Source organism: Amaranthus tricolor, chromosome 9 (genome assembly GCF_026212465.1).
Source record: "Amaranthus tricolor cultivar Red isolate AtriRed21 chromosome 9, ASM2621246v1, whole genome shotgun sequence".
NCBI classification, from domain to species: domain Eukaryota; kingdom Viridiplantae; phylum Streptophyta; class Magnoliopsida; order Caryophyllales; family Amaranthaceae; genus Amaranthus; species Amaranthus tricolor.
This window is the reverse complement of record NC_080055.1, coordinates 21,499,461-21,523,227: the sequence shown is the minus strand read 5'-3', so window position 1 is coordinate 21,523,227 and position 23,767 is coordinate 21,499,461. Positions and strand designations below refer to the sequence as shown.

General features: G+C 32.5%; 3 protein-coding genes across 3 annotated transcripts; 1 reads left to right on the top strand and 2 right to left on the bottom strand.

The window, feature by feature from the left end:
• Positions 1 to 661: 661 nt before the first annotated feature.
• Positions 662 to 7,901, bottom strand: LOC130824494 ((DL)-glycerol-3-phosphatase 2-like). The gene is made up of 6 exons (XM_057689531.1): positions 7,682 to 7,901; positions 4,155 to 4,379; positions 3,161 to 3,221; positions 2,137 to 2,284; positions 1,981 to 2,060; positions 662 to 1,168 (listed from the first exon to the last, which is right to left on the bottom strand). The coding sequence occupies exons 1-6, from the start codon at positions 7,767 to 7,769 to the stop codon at positions 1,036 to 1,038; spliced, it is 735 nt and encodes a 244-aa protein (XP_057545514.1). The 5' UTR covers positions 7,770 to 7,901; the 3' UTR covers positions 662 to 1,035.
• An 11,596-nt stretch (positions 7,902 to 19,497) lies between these two features.
• Positions 19,498 to 19,997, top strand: LOC130824493 (caffeic acid 3-O-methyltransferase 3-like). The gene has a single exon (XM_057689529.1). The coding sequence runs from the start codon at positions 19,533 to 19,535 to the stop codon at positions 19,866 to 19,868; it is 336 nt and encodes a 111-aa protein (XP_057545512.1). The 5' UTR covers positions 19,498 to 19,532; the 3' UTR covers positions 19,869 to 19,997.
• Positions 19,998 to 21,688: 1,691 nt separating this feature from the next.
• Positions 21,689 to 23,511, bottom strand: LOC130823372 (uncharacterized). Its single transcript, XM_057687993.1, has 6 exons — positions 23,279 to 23,511; positions 23,089 to 23,183; positions 22,788 to 23,003; positions 22,255 to 22,710; positions 22,124 to 22,131; positions 21,689 to 22,015 (listed from the first exon to the last, which is right to left on the bottom strand). The coding sequence occupies exons 1-6, from the start codon at positions 23,509 to 23,511 to the stop codon at positions 21,689 to 21,691; spliced, it is 1,335 nt and encodes a 444-aa protein (XP_057543976.1).
• Between the last annotated feature and the right edge of the window lie 256 nt (positions 23,512 to 23,767).

The window sequence follows — 23,767 nt, the reverse complement described above, 5'->3', positions numbered from 1 at the left end:
TTATTTTTTTAAAGTCTAGTAAGCGACATTACACTAAGCCTAGGTTGAGATGTACGGACGCTTATTTTGGGAATAAAGTTTTCACGAAGCTTATTTTTAGAATTAAGTTGTTAAAACATCTTATTTTATTCAAATTTTCAGTGGATATGGGGTTGGGCGGGTGTATTGGGCGAGTAAAACCCTACATCCACCACCTACCCACTGCTCTTATTGAAGTAAGTGCGGTGCGAAATCCATATAATTTTATCCACATGTTATCTTTAGATATATAGATTTGATTATTAATGCATTGAATTATTCATAAGAAATTATAGAGAAAAAACAAAAAAGTTCAAAATAACTGGGACAGAATCGCTGCCAAGGACGACTCATATGGTCAAAGTTGGTCAAGACTGGTCTGATTAGTCAAAATTGTGGCCAAGGACATCGATGTTAGTTTGTGTGAAGTTGTTATTCTTGGCGGCGACTTTGACCTTTTCCTTGACTTCCCTTGAAACCCAACCTCTAGCCATTAGGGCTTCTCCTTTCGCTTAGTTTAGAAATTAGTTTTTCAAAAACTCCCCATTGCACTCCTCTAAAGGAAAATGAGAATTTGCTACTTTGGAAAAGTGTGGAAGTTTTATAAGTACAGTTTGAAATACTTTAAAAACCTTAAACCATATTTGGCTCAAAATCAATCAAACTAAGGATTATAAACTTCACTCAAATTGTTACTCTTAACTTTATTACAACTCCCTTAACATACAACAAAAATGTAGGCAGCCATTTTAGTCATCCCAGTGTGACAACAAAACTGATAACTAATGGGTAACTACACCAAATTTCAACCTATATAATATGGAGATAACAATTAACAATACTTTTTGAATCAAATTAAAGGAAAGCTGAGCATCAGCACTTTTGATTGGCACCAACCAGACACTGATCTAGTCTTAGAACTTGATTGCGCATCAGTAACATATGTCATTTCTACGGCTTTTGAAGAGATGAGCTTTTAAGGGAGTGTAGCTTCATTGAGCAGCACATTGGTCGAGCTCAGCATGCTGCCTTTTTGTAAGGCGGCAGGCCCCATTCAGCAGGATTAAAGTCTAATAAGGATGTTAGAACTTGATCGGCAATCGCATGAAAAGAACTGTCTAGCCTTGGATCAGGAACCATAACCACAGACCTGAACACCGATTTCAGACAAAAGATCGCTAAACAATCCCTAATACGGAGATTTCAAGGCCTAGCCTATCACATCAAAAAGAAACTCATTTTTGTACTAGCTGAGTGTTAGAGTATATAACATATCCTGAAGATTCAACCATCAGCTTAAGTTTTTGGTTGAGTTGGTTCCTTGACACTGAGTAACAACAAGCTTCAGTTTTTCAAAAACTTAATTCTTGTTTTGCCAAAATTTGGCACCATTTCAGACATTCATGACACTGCCAGGCATAGGCAAATCAGGATCGGGAGGACTATACACAAAATTATACTAGACAATTTGGACTTCCAGAAATTCAATTTACCACCAACAAACTTTTAACTCTTAAGATGTTAGCAAGCACTCATTCTAGGCATCATATCAGCAAAGAGAGTGAATTCAAATTCAATTATATTTTCATCCCGTCTGGTTATCGGTACTAATTGGTGATGATAAAAATGATTTGTAGTGTAAATTTTCATAATATATTCCATGGGAATGAAAGTTTGATCATAAAAAAATATGTTCACAATTTTTCATTACCACCTAATACCATATTTCAAAAGGTAATGCATTAAAATGAATTTCGTGAAGAAAATGAGATTGTTGAAGGAGAATAAGCATGAACAATGAATTTGTCAAGAGATAATCATAGTAAAATTACACTAACTTTCCATTACCATTCCCACCATATAGTACCGATTACCAAAGAAGCCGCTTATGTAACACCAAATCAGCTATCTATAGCTATTTAGCAACTTGAAAGCTAATGAATTCAAGGTAGAAGAACTTACATCCCAGCATTCTTAGCAGCTTGAATCCCTGATGGTGCATCCTCAAATACAAGACATTTTTTTGGATCTACCGGTCCACCCTACTCATAAAGGGTTAATTATTAGCTGAATTGAAAAATTGAATCTTGACACTGGAAGAGCTTATTGAGAATTCACCTCAAATCTTCTGGCAGCTGCCAAAAACCCATCAGGAGATGGCTTCCCCTGCTTGACTTCAGGATCATCTCCAAGGACAATATGGTGCATCAAAGCAAACAGTTCTCCATGACTTTGAGTCTTCAGCTCAAAGTGTCGTTTATGCGAACTACAGTACAGAATTGTTCAACACATCATGTAACAGAAGTTTTATCGTCTTCGCTAGAATTCCGCTCTTTGATCAATATAGCCGGGATTTGATGCTATAAGTTACGACTTTATTTTCTTCCTTTATACTTCCTTTTCTTGTATTTCATATCAGAGCTCGGATAAGTTTACAGTAATCGTCCATATACATCACCTGAGTATAACTAATACTTCTATTTTAACAATTTGTGTTTCTAAATTGGCAAGTTGAATCACAATATGCAGAATTTCGGAGCATATTATAAGAAAGATTAAATACTCGAAGAACATTAAATCACTGAACTGAAGTTTTTTATTTATCACGGTGAAGTAGCAAAGTGTTGAATCAATCAGGTCACAATCAATACGCAAAATACTTTACATTCAACTACATTTTATGTTATTCATACAAGTTCGCTATACTTGCTAAACCTTTATGCCTAAAACCTAACATTAAACATCAATGACGATTTTTGTTCATCACAATCCAGCATAAATTAGACATTAAACATGACATTTGCCATGTCCCAACAAGTCTCAGTTTTGCCATACATAATAATTAAGACACTGTTGACAAGTCCGAGAAGCTAATTCTTAAACATTAGGACAAGCAATTTTGGAAAGCATTGGATTTTTATTCCTATCCAGTGTTTAAGTTCTAATTTATCAGAATACTCCAATGGAGACACTGGTAACCCCAACTTTATATACATTATTTAATCATTACAATCTACATTTACAGAGATGTATAAATCATTTGTTCATGACAACATCATAAATAGATGTATGAATTTTCCACCTTCAATAGTTAAAGCACAAAAAGATAAAACAAAGAAAAGATTAATTAAAAGAAGTTTACCCAGTAGCTACACAGATTGGTACTCCATGTGCATGCAAATGCTTGATCAAGTTGCTGGCACCTGGATCGAAGAAGTGAAATCAATCTATCAGGTTCTGCAATTGATAAAAAGGAAGGGAAACAGATCAAACAAAAACAGGAGAAAGATCAGTAGGATAACTCATTTCAATGTGTTGTTTGATTCACCACAAAAAGGGGGGGTCAAAATTACTATTTAATTTAAGTCGGAACAAAATTCGTCTTAAAATTGGCGTAGAGACACAAAATAGAGGGGGAAAATCCAACGGTTGGTGTGCGATCGGAGAAAATCACCAAAAACTAAGGTGAAATGAATTATGTTTCCTTTTATGTGAATCATGCAGCATCTACTATTTCTTCACCAAGCATAGTATTGAGATTTAGAACTGATCAGCATTTACAAATGTAAAGCACCAAGTCATAACTGGGGAAAATAGCATGTAAACGATTTATCAGACTTCCCTAGCCCTGAGTCTACGGTACAGAACAATAAGCTTAATACTGTCCCACATAGAAAGTCCTAGAGTTGTGTATGCAGACAACGTGTTTTTTTGATACTTGAAGACATACAACCAAATGATTCCTGATCTAGTAGTGTTAGAGCCCCACTCTGTTACACAATTTCTGCCTTTTGTAGGTAGTTACTTAATGTCCCTCAAGGACGATGACCCCATGCTATGGTAACTGTTTCTTTAACGTACTTGATTTTCTGTAAACTATTTGGCTTTTTTAGATGGAGATGAATCAGGTTCCTTAGTTTTACAAATTCTGAGAGGATTGGAATTCTTAAGCAATTGTAAAAAGCTTCTGATTGAAGTCTGAATACGATTCAAAGAAGAACTTTTGCTCACGGTATGATAAGCCTAACCTGGCAAGGATAAAGACACTTTGAGAGGACTCGAGAGGATGATTAATATTAGAATATCAGAAGAAAATACAATAAAGATATAGCATACTGTGATTTAGGGAGACATACCTGGCATAAGCTCACTTGTAGGAAACATGCTCTGCAGCATCGTCTCCCTTTCTACAAGGAAGTCTTCGGCTGAAAGAGAGTTGCTTATTCCAGTCTCTTCCACAAAGACCCTAGCAGCTTCTATTGCTTTTTTCCCCATCATTCTTGCTTTAAGAGACCAATCAAAGGTAATATTGTATCTAGCGAGTATTTTTTCTTGAACTTCAGTATAAAACTTCTCAGTATCTGTAGCAATACAAGACATTAACAACAACACCAGAGCAGATAAAAAATTCCACACATAGCATTATATAAAGCTTCTCTAGGGAAGGAACAGATTTTAATGACCGATGAAGGCCTCAAGAGAAGGGTGGAAAATGCCAATAGCTATTACAAATGCATTATATATAAGAATCAAACAAGGAAGCAAGTGACTATTAATCCAAGAAAAACGCAGTATGAGCCTCTGTCATATTGATTTTGCTAGATTATAAGATTATCCTGGGCTAACATAGTTCAAACAACCAGAAATGATAACACAAATTCTTAAATGAGACGGTCTCACGGTGAGACCAACTCTATCCCAATATACATTTTTTGTCTTAAAATGATCACTTATAACGTTAAAATGATCACTTATAATTTTAATATAATTACTTTTTATAGTCTTAGAGTGATTATTTATAACCTTAAAACGATTACTTATAATCTTAAAGTAATCAATTGAAGAAATGGGATATTATATGGACCTGTCTCATGGTGAGACGGTCTCATACAAGACGCGGTGAAATGATAAAGCTTATGCTACAGAACCAACATTCTGTTGTCGAGATGGAATCAATTATTCTCTTGTCTTTGGCGTAAGGCATTTCATAGTATCACTATTCAAATCTTCCTATTCATTACAGAACTTTACATGAAATCTAATGGTACCACCATGTGGTCCTGTCATCCATCAATATAAAATATAACAATGTATTATGAACTTTTAGGTTGAAATAGTCAGGTTTTGTTCGTAAAGACCTCTATCTTAGTTGCTTATGTCAACCTCAACCATCCCATTTTTCCATGAGAATTGAAAGATTTAAAATGTCAATGATACGCCCATTACAAAACTGAAGAAAGGAAAGAGGGGAATCAACCATTCTGCAATGATTTCCTTATTGTTGCTGCTAATGAACAGGTAAATGGCAGTAAGAAAAAAAGGATTATTGGAACATGAAAAAGGAGTTTACCAAATAAAAATTAGTTGGCTTTCCAAGAAAAGAAAGTTTTTATGTGTCGATTGTAAGGGAAGTACATTGCCCAAGTTAATGAAGCACACAAAAGCGTGGCTCAGGAAGGAGAAGTGGAAGAAAGGGTGGGAGCAAATTTGGCAATTCTGACAGCGAGTGGTGGCAACATATGGTTGGCAAGCAGAAGTCGACTCGCCCCCATGCTGGAAGGTTGGCTCGAGCACTGCAGCAACCAACAGAAAGTAAACCATAGTGAACAACAACTAGTCACCAGGTATGCGCCAATTGGATGTATAAACTGTGAGCTGAATCAAATTGTTGCAATGAGTAAGCAGTTGGAGCAACGACCAACACCTAATACAAATAGCAAATAGCAATTTTGATGAAACAAGTCTGCAAACTAGTTTTAGGATTTAATAATGGAGTACTTGTGTTCAAGGTAGAATTAATTACTTTACGGGAGTATTCTCTTCCAACGTTGTTTAATTAAACTAGTATAACTAGATGAGTATGGTTGTATAAACACAGTTGAACGGGTAAATGGATTTTTTTATTAAACAAGGTTGTTCGTGAGCCAAGCTACATTACGACATTGCAATTTAGTCCTTTTCTAGGAGATTGAGAGGAGTCCTAGATTAATTGATTGAAGAGGTTGTGAAGGCATGCAGCCAAGACATACAAATTACAAACCAACTGCTCTTAAAACATTGTTGTTTAAGTTGAGTGTTAATAAAGCAAATATCATCTTTTGCTGAAGTATGTACAACTATTTGAGTAATCATAGGGGGGCGTTGCATGCTCTTTGCTAGAGGAAAATAGGATCCTTACAAGCAACTGTTAAATAACATATGTTTCTGTTTTTATATGCGTAGATAACAAAAACGGACAAGATCATTGCTTTGATTCAAATGTGAGGTTCTAGAGATATAACAGAATGGGGACATAACGAACAGAAAAATTATCTAACTAGTAATTCTATTAACCAAAAGAGGGTGGTAAAAGACATGAATTTATTTGTAGATCATCCATGTTTCCACTTTCCAGTACACCCACTTTCTTCAGTAACCTTTGCCAATTTAAACATTACAGTTTAGGATGAAAGAGGAACCAACTAAAAAGAACTCAATTTAGATATGTAATAGGTTAAGACGGATAGCAGAACCCAAAAATCAAGCAGAAGATATCACTTTACAAGCGCATAAATGATTCATATCCCATATATGATGGAACAAATAGAATTTTATTCTATTAAGACTAACAACTATGACAAACACCCATATTTTCAAAGATAGTGTCGGAAACAGTGGTAGCATGATTGCAACAATTTTCTGGAGTGTGATACTCCGATGGAATGAAATAAAAGATGCATTTAGCAATTTCCATACAATAATACAACATGATATCTAGTCTTAATGATCATAGTTCCTTTAACAATGAACTAAAAGTCGCCTATAGTCAAGAAAATAACTGTTTTCAGTGAAAGATTCCCTCTCTTAAGTCAACAACTACAAATCTGAAGAGTATATAATTTCAAGAGAAATGGCATAATCCAATACTTGGGGTGTACACTCAACAATAGTCATTTCATATATTAATTCCTCTAGTTAAGAGCAGTACCAATCTTTATCAATATACACCAATCTTCTAGAAATGAGCTTAAGGCTAAAGCTCCAATGTGGCAATGTGTTCACATCCAAATTTCAAGTGACTATCACATTTCCAATCAAGCTCAATTCAATTGATTTCTATGCCCTAAACATGAAACACTAAGTCTTTATTGAGACTGTCTCACCGTGAGACGGCCTCAATCTGGGTCAGCCCAAACTCTTAAAAAACACTACTTCTTGTGCAAGTGTGCATTCAAATTTTATTTCTTTTTCTATGTCTTTTTACTAATAGGCTGCTTGTATGAGCTCGCCTCACAGTGAGACGGTCTAGATTTGCTGAACATGAATATACAATATTTTCTAAGTGATTTTGAGGCAAATACTTCAATAATTAATAATGTACATATTCATCTACACTTGCACATACTATGATCCAATACATTTCCAATTTCCAACAGTAATTCCTAGCACAAATCAAAATAAAAATTCAATTAAAGCCTGAAGTACCCACTTTTGTCTTGAATACAAATATACAATGGCATCATTTTAGGCTAGCTTACATATCAAGAAGATACAAACCAAGACATTAAACTTTACTTAAAAGTTTTTCCTTTCTTGATTTCACTTAATTATCCAGGATATAGTCTTATTCGTATACCAATCAAAATCTGAAAATTAGGGGAGGAGATAGAGAAATAATTGTTACCCAATAGAAGACCATCCATATCGAATATGACATGAGTGATTGTGGGTTTGGCTGCAACTGGAGTGGCATCGACATTGGAATTTGCCATTGGAACTGCACAATCAGATTCCCAATTAAACTGACTAAACGGTAAGGAGGATGAATTTTGGATCCGTTCAATTGGGGATTTGGGGAAATTTTGAAACAAATAAGAAAAAAAAAAAAATTGAATAATGGTAAAGTTTGGAAATAAAAAAAAATAGTTCGGATATGTTCGCCGTTAACAGTGAATAAAGACTTGAGGTTAAAAATAATCAAAAGTCTATTCGCTGTTATTAATAGCGAACAAATACTTTGACTATTTTTAAACTTAAGTCTTTTTTCGTTGTTGGTAACACGAACTGTGTCGAGTTAAATTAAACAGAACCTCCTTCCTTTCTCATTTTCTTCCAAATTAATTAAAGCCTAAAACCCAGTCGACTAATCCTCTTTCTTTTTCCTCCATTTAAACACCTTCAAACCTTCGATTAATCCCTTCCTCTCTCTATCCAACACTAGTAAAGTGGTCAAGCATATATTTGGAGTTGTCTGCGGTATAAATTTCTTTGTTTTTTTTTTATTTTATAAGAAAATTAGGTTTTTATGTAATCTTCAATATTTGTTTCAATTTAGTTCAATTTAAGTTGATTAAGGTAATGTATTAGTTATTTTTTAGTTATTTGTTCATTTTTTTATCATGGTTGAATAACTTTAGTTCTTTGATGTGGATATTGTATTGAATGTACTTGGTGGATTATTTACTAGGTTATTTCATCACAACTTATTTGAATTAACAATAATGTACTTAGTTACTTGTTGATTATATTGATTTAGTTTATGTAAATGTAGGGAGTTAATTATGCATGTTGATTTTGTTTTGTATATTAATTATATGTAATTAATTGATTTAGTTTAAATAGTTATATAAATGTAGTTAATTAATTATGTATATTCGTGAATGCACTTGGTGATGAAGTTGATTTTGTATGTATTCATGTAGAATTGGCATCATTTCGTGTGACTATTGCACGTTTTTGGTGTTGTCTTGTTTGCCGATTGGACCATCGCAATACCAATCACCTCCACTCTCCGAGCGACACATGAACGCCTCCTACTATCATAGGAGGCATAAGAGGCCATCACAGTTGGAGAGGGTGCAGGAGGAAGATGAGGATTAGTGTATATTTTGTAATACATTGAACATTTGTGTATATTAAACATTTGTAAGATTTCGATATTTTGACATTTATACATAGTTTGTAATGTATGTATATATGTTTATCGTTTTTATCATATTTTGAATATGAATCGAAGTTGATAAGCCTTATTAGTACATAGTTTCATCCATGCTCGGACTTTTGGTGAACAGTCATCCATGCTCGGACTTGTTATGACTTGTGTTGATGACTTCATTACAAATAGACGATGCTGATAATTCAATATAGTTTCATTAATAATGATTACAAATACATCGTTCATTCATGAAATATAATCATTACAACTTAAGAACGCTTATTAAACTTTTTCAATATCCTCTCGGTTTCTTCACTTTCTCAAGTTATGTATCTCGGTTCTAAGCTCCTCATTCTCTTTGTCGAGCTTAATAATGATGTCTTTTTGCCATTTGGTGCCCTCTGGATTAACCCACCTAAAGTAGGTGCCTCTCAGACCTTCATCTTCGAATAGTGGACAGGCAACATATTGACGTCCAGGTTTAAAATTGCTCCAATTGCGACCGTATTCAACTTCATGACCACAATGACAGTACTCTTCCATTGAATGATGCTTTGACATATATAACTAAATTTAAATAAAAACATTAATTTGAAATTAATAAATAACTTAATATAAATTAGGGATGCAGGCGGGGCGGGTCTAATAGGAGACCCGCCCCATCCCCGCCCCATCGGGGCGGGGGTGGGTCCCGGTTTGATGGGTCATGGGGCGGGTACGGGTATAAAATTCATACCCACCGCGGGGATGGGGATGGGGATGGGTTTTAGGTGATACCCGCCCCATCCCCGCCCCGCCCCGCCTCACTAAATGTACAAATTTTGAGAATTGGAATACCCTAAATTGTTTTTCAAATTTCTGAAAACCTTGAATTATTTTCAAATTTTTTTAAAAACTTTAAAAACCCCGTTTTTATATTTCTTTTAAGGTCTAAGATCATGTTTTTTAGAGTAAGGTTTATAATCATGTTTTTTCTATTTTTTATCCTTTTTTCTCAATAAAATTTGTTTATATTCATTACGAATTGTGTAGAGGTAGGCGATATTAAGTGATGATTAGATGGGGATTTGAAAAAAAATATGTGACACAGATAGGTATTAAGCGGGGATTTGACGGGTGGTGGGACGGGTAAAATGGGTATTAGACGGGGATGGATACCCAGATGGGGATGGGGATGGGGATGGTATTAGGTACAAACCCATCGGGGCGGGGACGGGGAAAAAAATTATACCCGCCGTGGGGATGGGGATGGGGATTGATTTACCAGATGGGGATGGGGATGGTAACGCCAATACCCGCCCCGCCCCGCCCCGTTTGCATCCCTAATATAAATATTATAAATGAACTTATCAAAATAAACATAATTTACAAGAACATACCTCAACTTAACTTCAAAAGCAATAGGATGGATAAAATAGAATTAACAAGGGTGATGTATTTATAAATCTTCACTCAACGGCTGTATTTCAAGGCTACAACGGCTATATTTCAAAGCTACAATGGCTATTTTGAACAAAAACAACCAACAAAAATAAAAAAAAAAAAAGTCAAGGACCTATTCGCTGTTAGTAACAGCGAACAAAGTATACCTGGTCAAACAATGTCAAAGCTTTGTTTGCTGTTACTAACAGCGAACAGAGGTTGACCCTGTTTGACCAAGCTTTAGCTTTGTTCGCTGTTACTAACAGCAAACAGACTCTTTGCCTTTAATGAAACTCTCTGCCTTTGTTCGCTGTTACTAAGTGCGAACATTCTAAACCTCAGGTCTGGGAAAAACTGCTTATCTTGGAAAATAGTCAAAACTTTACTATAATTTTAATTTTTTTTAATTTTTTGCTTATTAATTTCAAATTTTCGGACTTGGGGTCAATTTTCTGTAACGGACTCAAAATTCTTAATCTTAATCTTACGATTAATTATTCCGAATTTTCAATTCAAATCTCTAATCCTTTGGTTATCCATTTCAAACCATCTTTAATTCCTAAATCTTTTCCGAGTTTGTAATTTCTTTCAAATATTAAACTTTAAATTTGTATTTTGTTTAAAATATTTTTATAAGCACTAAAATATTATTTTATTATTTTATAGTACGAAAAGTAAAATTTTATTATTATATTCACGGTTTTGTAAAACGTTACGTTTTAACTTTCTTCCTTAAACTAACATTATTACTTATTATTTAAACCTTATAATTTTGATTTAATTATTTTATACATAAAAATGAGTCGTATTTTCATTTTTAACATTAAGTATAGTTTAAGCAAAATTTTTTAAGTAAACCACATATTTTCTAATCAAATTTACCCATTATTTTAAAGTATATTCACTTGTACATACTAGAACAAAAATTTGATGAACCAAAATCCTTTTTTTAGTAACCCATGATGTTCATCACTTACACAAGCTATCACCATTTCCTTACATAAGCTAACTTTCTTCTACACTTCAAATTCTTACACATTTACTTACACACTCCAACTCTTACACATTCACTTACACACTCTAAATCACTTACACTAAGTTAACCTTTTTCTATACTCCTAACAGTCTTTTTCATAGAATCTAATGAACTACAAAGTTCCCAAACCCATTATAAATACCCCCTAGCCATGAGATCACTTAAATCACCATCATCAATCTTTCTAACATTATTTCTTATATTTTCACTTCATTAAAATCTTACTACATAAATACTTTTATTATTAGTTGAAGAAATTCAAGAACATGGAGCTTAGAACACTCTTTATTTAGCTTAGATCATCATCATTATGGAGCATTATTGGGTTATTACTTTGGGTACTTAATGTATCATTATTTTTGGAGTTCAGATTTATTTATTTTGGAAGCTTAGAAGATCATCATTATTTTGGGAGTTGGGATTAATTATCTTTGGAGCATTATTATCTATCTTGGAGGGTCTTATTTCTTATTATTTTCCTAATTAGTACTTAGTACTAATCCTTGGTGTTAGTATGATATAACTTCTTACCCTATTCTTTTTGTGAAATTTTACATTAATTTACTTTATAATATGGAAAATATGAAATATATTGATATGTTTTATTAGGAAGTTAGTTTAATGAAATTATGATCAAGATTATATTACGTATGTGTATGCTAAAAGTATTTTTAGTATGTTAATTTAATAATCTTTAAACAAGTTTAGAAAGTTTGGTGCAAAATTACATTCATGTGATATTAAGTATGACTCATGTTATAAACTAGTGCTAGTTTGTTTATGAGCTATGTGTTACATTAGGAATGCTATTATATTTAAGAATTTTTATGTTAGAACTTTATTAATATGTTTATATTAGCCTTCAAGTTAGTTTATAAGGTAGTAAGTTATGTTATGAACTTATTTTTTTATTAAGTATGGTTAATATTGTTATTATACTTTATTTTGAGATTTAAGTTTATCCTTAAGGTTATAGTAAATTTCTAAGTTATGGCGTAAAGTTTTTATTTTTTTAAGTAGTTATGTTAATTATTTAAATCTAGGATTTAGTATGATATATTAAATTAAGTCGTTCTTTTTATGTGAAAAGGGCCCAAAATACTCGTAGGCCGTTTGACCACTATCATATAAAAAAACAGGAGTTTGATTTACTATTTTAAATTATTACAACTATTTTTGTGATAATAATAAAATAACAATTTAAAAAGATATTTTTGAGAAATTTTTTTAAATTATTAAATATTGAAGTGTTTTTCTTGAATATTTGAGATTTCATAATAAAAGTAACTTTTAATCACTATTTAGTACAAAATATTTTATTTGCTAACTATTTGACCAAAATTTATGTAAAATAATGTAAAAATATTTTTAGTATACTTGACGCTCAAATGATGTGTGAAATATTGATTTTGTGGGATTACAAGTTTTACTTGTTAGAAATATTGACCTTTGTGAAAATTATAAGTTTGACTTGTTTTAAAACTAGAAATATTAATTTTTGTGAAATTATGAGTTTTATTTGTTTTATAACTAGAATGTTGATTATTTGCAAATCTAATAAGTTTACTTTTTTTCTAAATTTGAAATATTGATTTTTGGTGAATTTTTTGAATTTTGAAAACTTATCCAAAGGATGCATTTTTAACTTGAATTTTAATTAGAATATTTGATTTTTTTTTTCAATAGAATAAAGTTTTATTGATTGTAAAGAAGGAAATGTTGATTTTGGGAACTATTTAAAGAGAAATAGATTTTAGTAGCTACTTGTGGAAAATATTAATTTGGAGACTATTAATAGAATATTAAGTTATTAGCGTAAATTTAGCGAACTATTAAAAATAAAGTTATAAATAAATTTTAATGTGTAAAAATTTAATAATGAATGTATAAAGACATAAAGATTAATTTTACGTTATGACTAAGAATTTTATTAAATTAAAGAGGTTATCACCTAAGTTGATCAAAGTCAAAGTCAAAGTCAAGTTGTAGTAATAAAAATGTGATTTACTCGTGTGAATCAATATTGATTGAATGACCCTGATAGTAAAGTAATGTCGAACCATGGATCGACATGTAAAATCCCGGCGCCCGTGTTGACCGGCACATAAAATGCGGTGTAAGACAGGGGGTTAGCTACCTATCCTGTAGAGCTCGAGCATAAATTGTATTGGAGGGGTGACGACTCTCACCATAGTTAGGGTTTAGGACACGGTCCTCACCTAACCAAACCCTTACATATATCAGGTGTCATATTGATGAGCTTGTTGATCAGTGATAAACTTGATTACTGTTGATGCTAGGATGCATGGTATGGTTATGAGTACTAACCAAATGAACTTACTTAAGTGTTAAGATTACCGAATTGTATAAGTGGCAGTAACGTACTTCTGTCAGGATCGAGAATGGTATGTTAGTGACTTAAAAGTATGGAACAGAAAAAGAATATGGTAAAAGTATATGGTGGTGTCAATTAATTATAAGTTCGTACTTAAATTATTATTTTGTAAATGTAGCGATGATTTCCGTATTTTGAGCTGAATAGGAAGTTATGCTCAGCGTTAAGCGCTAACCGATTCAATCGGTTGTCATCCGTATCATGGATGGCAGCATTTTGCAGGATTTAGTTTAGGTTCCGATCCAGGCAGCAACAATTACTATTTATCGAGAACTTAGCTTCTTTTTATATCTTTATTGATGACTTGATGATGATGTATTTTTTTCATTTTGAGCAAATAATATTTCTTATTAGATGTAATATTTTACTTTTGTTTTAAACAGTTTCAGTTTTTATGATTTAAAGTTTTTAACAGTTCGGCATTTTAAGACTTCCGCAATATTTTTGTATTAAACATTATTATTATATGTTAATTATGTATCGAGATTGCCGCTCCTGTTACATTTTCGGTCGAGTTGATTTTGATTTCCGTATCAAAAATTTGATCAAAAATTATTATGCGATATGGTCTCATCATGATACGCGCCTCATTTAAGGGCTAAATAACTCAATTATATAAATTATAAAAAATTTTAAAAATAAACTTTTTATTAAAAAATTCCCAAAATAAGCTTTAGGAAATTTTAATTTCCAAAATAAGCGTCTTCGTGTCTGAGCCTAAGGTCAGGGTTTATAAAAAATCAAAATGTCATTGTTGGTAACATCGAAGAAACATTGGTCATAGGCTCGGACAAAAAAACACTTATTTTGGGAAGTAAAATTTTCTAAAGACTATTTTAGGAATTTTCTTTGGAAAAAGTTTACTTTTTTCGGTTGTTCACAAATTATTATGTAAACTTTTCGTTTTGAATTCGGCTCACCTAGCTCAAATTGGATTGGTTGTGTTTTATTTTTCTTATAGCTCCTGTAAATATTAATAAATTAAATTAATCATACTTCTCATTCTTGCGTCACTTTAAGTGGCTTTCCCCGTTTCTCATTTCCTTTTCTCACCCCAAATTGTATTGGCCTAGAGGCACGACAAAATTAAAAGAAATGGCGACAATAGGTTTTTTGTCACCATTCTTGTCGCCAAATCTGTTTAACAATAAAAATGGCGACAAAAAACCTTGTAGCCAACATTATTGTCGTCAAAATGCATTCTTGTCGATTTTTTTGTCACAAAGTTGATGACAAAACATCTTCTTTGTCGCCAAAATAGATTTTGTATAATAAAAAATTAAATATTTGTTATTATTATTTAATAATAAAAAAATATTCAATTAATTTTTTATAAATAAAATACTTAATTTAAACATAAAAAATAACATAGCAACAATTAAAAATTAAAAGACAAAATTAATCATTAATAAAATAATTTATACTACAAAAACTCAATTCAGTTAATCTTATACAAAATTTATTTTATTTGAAATTTGAATAATATATAGGGAGAGGAAAAAAAATAAATAACATGTTAATGAGAATCTGGGACGTTGAAGGTGAAGGACATACGACTAAGAAATGTTGGGTTATTCCCTCCCACTTGGAGGAAGGCCCAATTAATATTTTAATTATGGGCTTAATAATAATGGGCTAATAATTATAATATTATTTATTAATTAAAAGAAAAAAAAAGGGCAAAGCTATATATAAGGAAAATAGGGCAGCAGTTTTTATTAGTGGATTGCAATTAAAAACACATTCACGCATAAAAATCAGAAACTGAGGAGAAGAAAAAGGTGCTGACACGTGACTTTTCGGCGATCCGATTGAAGGCCATTCGTGCTCAGTTTTTCGTCAAATTTTGACACGGTGTTTCTGTCTACCCAACCTACATATTCAACGGTTGGATTGTCGTTTTGTGCATTGTAAGTGGGTAATTTGTATTTTGCCCTAATTTTACCCTAATTGTTATTTTACCACTTTTAAGTGATGTTTTAGGGTTGTTTGGTGTTTGTATTACCTCTAGTATTGTTTAGAGAGGATTTTGGTTGTACCCATTAATTTTATTGGTGATTAGTGGAAGAGTGTGGTACCACTTACGGTCCCGTGGTTTTTTCCCGCATTGGGTTTTCCACGTAAATATCGTGTGTGCTTTACTTTCCGCATTTTACTTTATTGCGCTTGATTGTGGGATTATTATTGTTTGTTTGATTGGATTGGTTACTTTTGCTCATCTAACAACACAAAGGGAGAAAGTGTGTGTATTATATCGCCACTTTTCTCAACAAGAAAGAAGGTTGAGATTAAAGAATATCGATTCATTGAATTTGAAGTACCGAGCAATCATTTTGCAACTCATTTTCTTTGCTTTTGTTTGAGGTTTTAGAAAGATAAAATAGTGAAGATTAAATAGAAAAGCAAGTTGTAAAATGGAAAATGAGAGGAATTAAGAGAATAATAAGGTGAAGATGGAGTATAAATGGGAGTAATGGATTGAAAGAGAGAGTATAAATAGCATGGAATGGAGTATGTAATAGATTGAGAGGGGGAGTATAAATGGACTCCTTTACGTATTGCATTCTGGGTAACAATGGTTTGCAGCATTAACAAGTTTCACACTAGAAGAAAATTGGTGCCGATAGATGGGATGAATGGGGAGATAAGGAATAAGAGGTTTAAAGTAAAGAATTTGTTGAATGGAACTGAGGCTGAAGTTGTTGTTTCTAGTTCTAGTTCTAGTTCTAGTTGATGTTAATGTAATGATTTGTAAACAATCATGTTAAAACAATAGTTCATGGAGTATATACTTGTATGTAATGGGGTGGTTGGTAAATGATTTTTGGTTTTTTTAGTTGATTTGTTTGACCAATTAAAAGTTTTAGTTGTTTTTATTAGTTTTTAAGCTAGTTGGATAAGTCAGTGTTATTGGAAGATGTTTAGTAAAATTTGGTTTTTTAATGAACCATGGGTTAATAGGCAAAAAACCCGTTGAAAAAAGGTAGTAGTCTTACTAACATTGAAAGTGTAATTTGTTCATCACAAAACTTCATACTCTCGATCTTGGTAATTTTAGAGTTTAAAACACATTGTTTGAACTCTAATATAGCATCATTTTCAATCTACATGGATTTTTTATCTGTTCATACTGATTTTCTAGCCATCTCAATTTTAAGTCTATATCTTTCACATCTTTTTCCACTATAATTTTCCTAGTCATCTTTGGTCTTCCTCGCTCTCTTTTTAGTCTCCTAAGCTTCAACTTTCTATTTTCCTTACCGGTGAGATAATACTCCCGTCTATGCACATGCCCAAACTATGTGAAATTATCCTCAATATTTGCAACTCATAAAGATTTTCTTATACCTTTGTATGAATTTCTAACCCTCAAAGTATGCTGACTCATCCATTGAAGCATTCGTATTTCTGTTACTCCCGTCTTTCTACTATGATCCTTTTTAAAAGCTCAATATTTTGGTCAATATAGTAGCACGGGTCTTATGGTCGTTCGATAACACTTGCCCTTCAACTTTAATAGCACACCTCAACCATATAATATTCCAGTAGTCACTCTCTATTTTTTCCGCCTACACTTAATTTTATGGGTCACATGTTGTTGGATGTAACAAATACTCTGAAATATGGATCAAAGTTATTTGAAGCATCCACTTGAAGAGAGTTATTTATCTTCTTATTTTATAGTGTCTCTCATTATTGTGCTTGCACTAAAATTACACTCTAGCTATATACTCTTGAAACCTCATGACTTCAACTCATGTCTCCATCCTTTTAACTTAGAATTTACATCTCCCTAGTCTGATCTACTAATACGACGTCATCAACAATCAACATGCACAAGACACATCTCCTTGTATCAAATGCATTATCTCACCTATGACCATTGCGAAAAGAAAGGGGATTAGACCGATCCTTGATGAAGGCTAATTGTGATTGGATAATCCTAGGTTGCCTATCCACATGTCCTAACATTTGTCTCTGTTTCTTGATACATATCTAGCACTATACTAATGTATTTCTTTGGAATGCCCTTCTTTGTCATTACCTATGAAAGTTTATCTCTTGATAACTTGTCGAATGCTTTTTTCAAGTCAATAAATCATGTGTAAGTCTCGTTTTCTAGCCCTATAGTACTTTGTCGTTCTTCTCATGAGATAAATTATTTGCATTGTAGATTTTTCTAGCATAAATTTAATTTTGTTCTCTAATTCAGAGATGCATCTCCTTATATATATATATCTCTATCATTCTTTTCCACAACTTCATAGCATGAGTCATGAGTTTTATTCCTCAATAGTTAGAGCAAACTTGGACATTCTCTTTGTTCTTATAAATAGACACTAGAGTACTTCTTCTCTAGTTATTGGGCATTTTATTTGTCTTAAAAATCTTGTTGAATAGATCAGTTACCTAACTCACTCCAATCGCTCCTAGGCGTCTCCATACCTCAATAGGTATACCATCTGTCCTACAACATTTTCATCTATCTTCGTCTAAGAGAGTGATTATATTGTGTCCCCTACAACATTTCTTTATTCTCCCTCCACATCTAAATCCTTTGCATAAATTTTCTATTTTAAACTAAGGAAGTGATTATTGTGTCACCTACAACATTTCTATGTTCTTTATAAAATACCTCATTAATATACTCCATTAATCCTTACTATTCTTACCTTGAAATAATAAAATTTTATTAATATCCTTATTATCAGCTATAGTCAACAATATTCAAAGTTAGTTCATTTGGAAAAGAAATGACAAAATTTGCTCATTTGAAAATCATTTTTCATAAATGATAAGAAATTCATATATCAATCACATATGATTTTTTCATGTTAATTTATTGAGGTTGGATCGTCTCAATGCTTTAATCAAGTGTTACACAGACATTATCCTTTGTATTAGGATAATATTGGGTTTTGGGTTGATTATCATTCCAATTTTTCATGGTTTTGTTTATTTTTTTAGTTTGTCTTTATGATTTTGCAATATCTTTTTATTTGAGCATGTCTCACATTATTTCTTTAATTCTCATTTTGCATATTTAATGTATTTTATAATTTCATTTATCTCTTAAAATTTACCTTCTCATTTTCTACCTTAAATTGCTCAAAAATTATACTTATGCTAAAATTAAAGTATTTGGGTTTACTATGTGGATGGGATTATTATTGCAGCAGTCTAATCCTCCTTGTGTCAAATTTGACTACTACACAATTACATCCTGTTTGACCTTAGTCAAAATATAGGTTTCAATCTTTTATCATACATCTATTTTGTTTTAAATTTAACTCCTTTTAAAATAATAAAAAAAAAGTTATTTATTAACTAGTAAAGTTATGGAATCTCATCTAGCTTATCTCCTCTTTCAGCCTACCTTATTAAAAACATAAAAAAAAAAAAAAAAAACTATCATTAACTAGTATTCATATTATAAGACAGAAAATCAAATCAAATTAAATTTGACTGATATAGTAAGTATTACTTTTTCAAATTAATTACTACTATAATTCTCATCTAACTTTTCACTTCACTCGGCCCACTCCTATAATAAAATAAAAGTTGTTATTATATTGACTAGATTCATATTTTAAAGTTGTTGAATCCTTAATTCCGTAATCACTTATGTAACAATTTGACTAGTATGAACAAATTGCTTGTTCTATAAATGCATATAACACATAACTTTAACTCTACACTTCAAAATTAATAACAAAAAAAACAATCATCATATTCAGGTAAAAATTATGCAAAATACCCGATCAGAAATCAATCCCAAAACATCCATGGATGAAGAAGAAGCCGTTCAAAGACAAGCTATGCAACTAACAAGGGCAATCACGCTACCTATGACATTAAAAGCTGCCATAGATCTCGGACTACTCGAGATTACGGAGAAAGGGGGACCTGATGTCCGCCTTTCACCATCCGAGATTACATCTCGGCTAGTACCCAACAACAACAATCAATTATTCCGAATATCTGATATGACGGATCAGATCCTTCGCCTGCTTAGCTCGTATTTCATTGTGTGTTGCCATGAAGCAGGACAAGATGAGAATAATACCAAAAAAAAATGGTGAAGTTGAAAGGTTATTCAGTTTAGGTCCTGTTTCACGTTACTTTCTTCCTAGTAGAGATGACCAAGGTTCTTTAGCACCCATGTTTAATATGATACACGACAAGTTCATGGTGGACGTGGTAATTTACTATTTTTCTTTTTCATATTTATGCCTACAATTGTATTTTTCAATAGTTAAGTCACCTATGAACCCATCTTTATTCATCGAGTTCATCATATATATATTTTGGAGCTCGTTTTGTATGAGACTGTTTCACTAAGAGATAGGCTCACATAATTAGGTCAGTTTTGTAATTAATCACTTAAAAATTATAAGTGATCGTTTTGATGCCTAAATTTAAATAAGTTAGCCTAATAGAAATGATCTCACACCATAAATCCGTCTCATTTAAAAATTTATGAATATTTTGACATTTCAAAGTTAATATGTAATATTAAATGCACTAATAAAAATTATTTTATTTATCTAAAAAAATATAGCTTTAAACAAAAATATTCCGATTTTGGCCAACAAAACTGCTGCTTAAGGGAAAACACAAATTTCTATATGACACGGTCTCACCATAAAACGTGTATTATACTTGGGTTAAATAATCTAATAATAAAATTTTTAACTTATATTATAGGCTTTTTGTTTTGAGATCGTCTCACCGTGAGACGGTCTCATACAAGATGGGCTGAAGGGAAAAGGGTATTGGAAAATACTTTGGCCCATAACTTAGAAATTTCGCTCATACGTTTTGGGTCCTCATTCATATCTATGGGCCACAATAACGGTTGTGGAACATATGCAAGATTGGGGATAGAAATAAGTGTGGCTCATATCGCAAAAAGGGTCCATAGGGGTCGGTTCTTTGTAAAACTCGGCTATTAATTGACTTGATAAAAGATTCGGAGCTTGTGTTCTTCGGCAATGAGAATTGTAGCTACTTTTAAAGCTTCAAAGGGTGAGACGCCATCTAATTTCATTACCTCTTCCAAAACTTTATTCACTTTTTCATCCATCTTTTGCTCTCTCTCCTCGGCTTTGGCCCACGCACTAGCCATCGTGCCAAGATTAGCATTAGTATTTTCAAAAATTTATCCGAAAATACTTGTAGCATCATGGAGAGAAGAAACCAATTTATCAACATCACTTTGAAGAGTTTTCTTTCCCTTTAATTCCTTGAGCTTGGGTTTTTTTGAAGATGATGAGTTATCGTTCTCTTGTTTGATCGAATGCTTCTTGGATTGTATAGAATGAGTAGTTGACTGACTTCTTGAATCCGCATCATCTTCCTTATCACTATCTACGAAAATTGGCTTTTTTGCAACTTCAATATCTATACTGCTGATTGCTCCCACAAAAGACTCGCTCTAATCACCCGTGGCCTTATCTTTAACATAAATCTCCTCAAGAATGTCATAGTAAGGAAAAGGTACTCTATACAATCCTTTAGCTTTCTTATGAACCTATTCCATAAAAATAATGAGATTACACAGGTTTATAAATAATGAGATTACACAACAAGTTATCAAATACTTCCAACATTATCTTAATTGGATGAGAAGATTATTAAAACAACTATTGTCTTTCACTCTATTAACTGAGCTTAGGATTGTTCTTGCACACAGGATGTAGAAAATTTATCATATACTTCCTACATTATCTTAATTGGATGAGACACCATAAATCCAACAAGGCCAATTCAAACCAAGAACCAAAGCAACATCAATCGACAATTGGTGTAGATAGCAAAAAAGCCGAAGTAGACAACAAAAAAGCCTAGAAAACTTTACCTTTGCCCATTCATCAAACACCGCTCTCTCTACTTGCAACATCTACTTATCGGCATCCCACCCAAAACCTGAAGTAGATAGCATCTCAACTAGTGCGCTATACTTCTCTGACCAATGTTTGATTCTCGATTCGATGTGCGGAAAAGCCTTCAAACCACAACTAAGAAGCTCACTGTTAATTAACTCTTCCAACCTACTCATGTAACCATTTTTAAAACCACCATCACCTTTCCACTCAGAATCAATAGACAATTGGTGTAAATATTTTATTAGCATCGAATCTTTTTGACACGTCCAAAAGCGCTTATTCTTGCCCCTCCCTCTACTACTTTCCTCTTGGCTAATAGTATTCACCTCCATCTTAAATACCTGCAAAATATATTACAAATTGTCATTTTCAATTGTTACAGTTAGTTATGGGGAGAAAATCATAATTTAAAAGGTAAAAATTCTATCAAGTGAATAAAAGTTTGGTACTTTAGTACCTAATTCATATGCAAAAAATCAAACAAAATAGGACATGGATAACCAACTAATAGTATCATCAAAGTAATTTGCATTTTGTTTATCTAACATGTTTAAAAATCAAACAATCACATAGTACCAACCTTGTCTAACTCTTGCCCTCCAAGCATTAAATAAATCTTGAGCTAACGTATTTCTATAAGTAGTCCATTGATCAGAAGTTGCAATTGTAGTAATGTACTCAACTTCATCATCAAAATCGTCATCCGAATCATTATCACTCAAATCCTCTTCCTCTATATCATCTGTGGGCATTACTTTCCTAATTAAATTGTGAAGTAAACAACAAGCCATCACAATGCGACCTTGAGTTCGAATAGGGAAAAATGAGGGGCTTCTAAGTATACTCCATCTTCCTTTAAGTAGCCCAAAACACCTCTCAATTACATTTCTTGCTCGAGCATGTTTCATATTGTAATACTCTTCAGCAGTTTGCGGTTGTTTATATGTCCTTTCCTTAAGATGATATCGTTGCCCTCTATATGGAGCAAGAAAACCCTCACAATTTGTATACCCCCCATCAACCAAATAATAATAACCTTTAAAATTGTTAAACTTGGACGATTAAAGTGAGTTTTATTAACTATATAATTTTTCTTTTAAAGATATAGATTACCTCTGAGAACTCTAAAGCCATGTGGCCTAGAAAGAGCATTGCGAAGGACATGAACATCATGTGTAGAGCCTTCCCAACCCGAAAGAATATAGATAAATTGCATGTTGGGTGCACAAACACCCAACACATTCATAGCAATGGTACCTTTTCTTGTCCGGTATTTTCCACGTTCTTGGGAATGTGCATTTACATTAATGTAGGTACCATCCAAGGCTCCTAAACAATTCTATAAAATCAAAGAAAAAAATTACTTCTTCAAACACAAATAACATAATTGTTGGTAAAACTTAGATTTTAAGACGATAGTACCTTGAAGGGTTTCCACCTTTCATCTTCACATTCTCTAATATTGGTGTGGGCTTGTAAAGCAAATGATCATGCAACTTAAGTATAGCCCTTAAACACAAGTTGAATTGACGACTAACAGTTTCTCCACTTCTTATGAAAAAGTGAGCAATTGATCTATTTTTTTATGGTGAGTTAAAGTGTACAAAAACATGGCAACTATCTCTTCAAGAGACATATTTTTTGTCCGAGTGAGGCCTCCAATCTCCTTAAGCATCTCACAAATGATACTAAAAGTTCGCCTATTAACACGAAGTTCACTTTTGCAATGTATGTCACTCTCTCTAATTAGACGATACATGATTATTAAGCGCAATCTTTTTCTATCTTTTTTACATTCTATCAAGCGAAAACCCCTAATCGTAGAAACACTCGTCATGTACTAAACCCAGTACATCATCATAACTACAATAACATTTAAGATTATCAATTGGAGTTGTTTAAAGCTTCTTTTTCTTCGTATGGATTGTGTAGGCATCATCATAACTACAATGACATTTAAGACATACAAACATATAGAGATAGTAGTAATAATCATCAAAATCTGAGAGTAAAAAAGACAATTTAAAAAGTAGAATAAGTAGTAGTATGATTCCTACTAATCTTAATTTAATAATCTTCATTGTTATTAACAA

Bases quoted from the DNA above. Each gene is read 5' to 3' on its own strand.
- LOC130824494 (XM_057689531.1), bottom strand. From the start codon at position 7,769: ATGGCAAATTCCAATGTCGATGCCACTCCAGTTGCAGCCAAACCCACA. The intron at 4,380-7,681 runs GTAACAATTATT...GTATTGCTACAG, and splicing joins TATGGATGGTCTTCTATTGG to ATACTGAGAAGTTTTATACT. The intron at 1,169-1,980 runs GTAAGTTCTTCT...ATCGGTGTTCAG, and splicing joins GCTGCTAAGAATGCTGGGAT to GTCTGTGGTTATGGTTCCTG.
- LOC130824493 (XM_057689529.1), top strand. From the start codon at position 19,533: ATGCAAAATACCCGATCAGAAATCAATCCCAAAACATCCATGGATGAA.
- LOC130823372 (XM_057687993.1), bottom strand. From the start codon at position 23,511: ATGACGAGTGTTTCTACGATTAGGGGTTTTCGCTTGATAGAATGTAAA. The intron at 23,184-23,278 runs GTACACTTTAAC...CTTGTGTTTAAG, and splicing joins GAGATAGTTGCCATGTTTTT to GGCTATACTTAAGTTGCATG. The intron at 22,711-22,787 runs GTAATCTATATC...ACAATTTTAAAG, and splicing joins TGGCTTTAGAGTTCTCAGAG to GTTATTATTATTTGGTTGAT.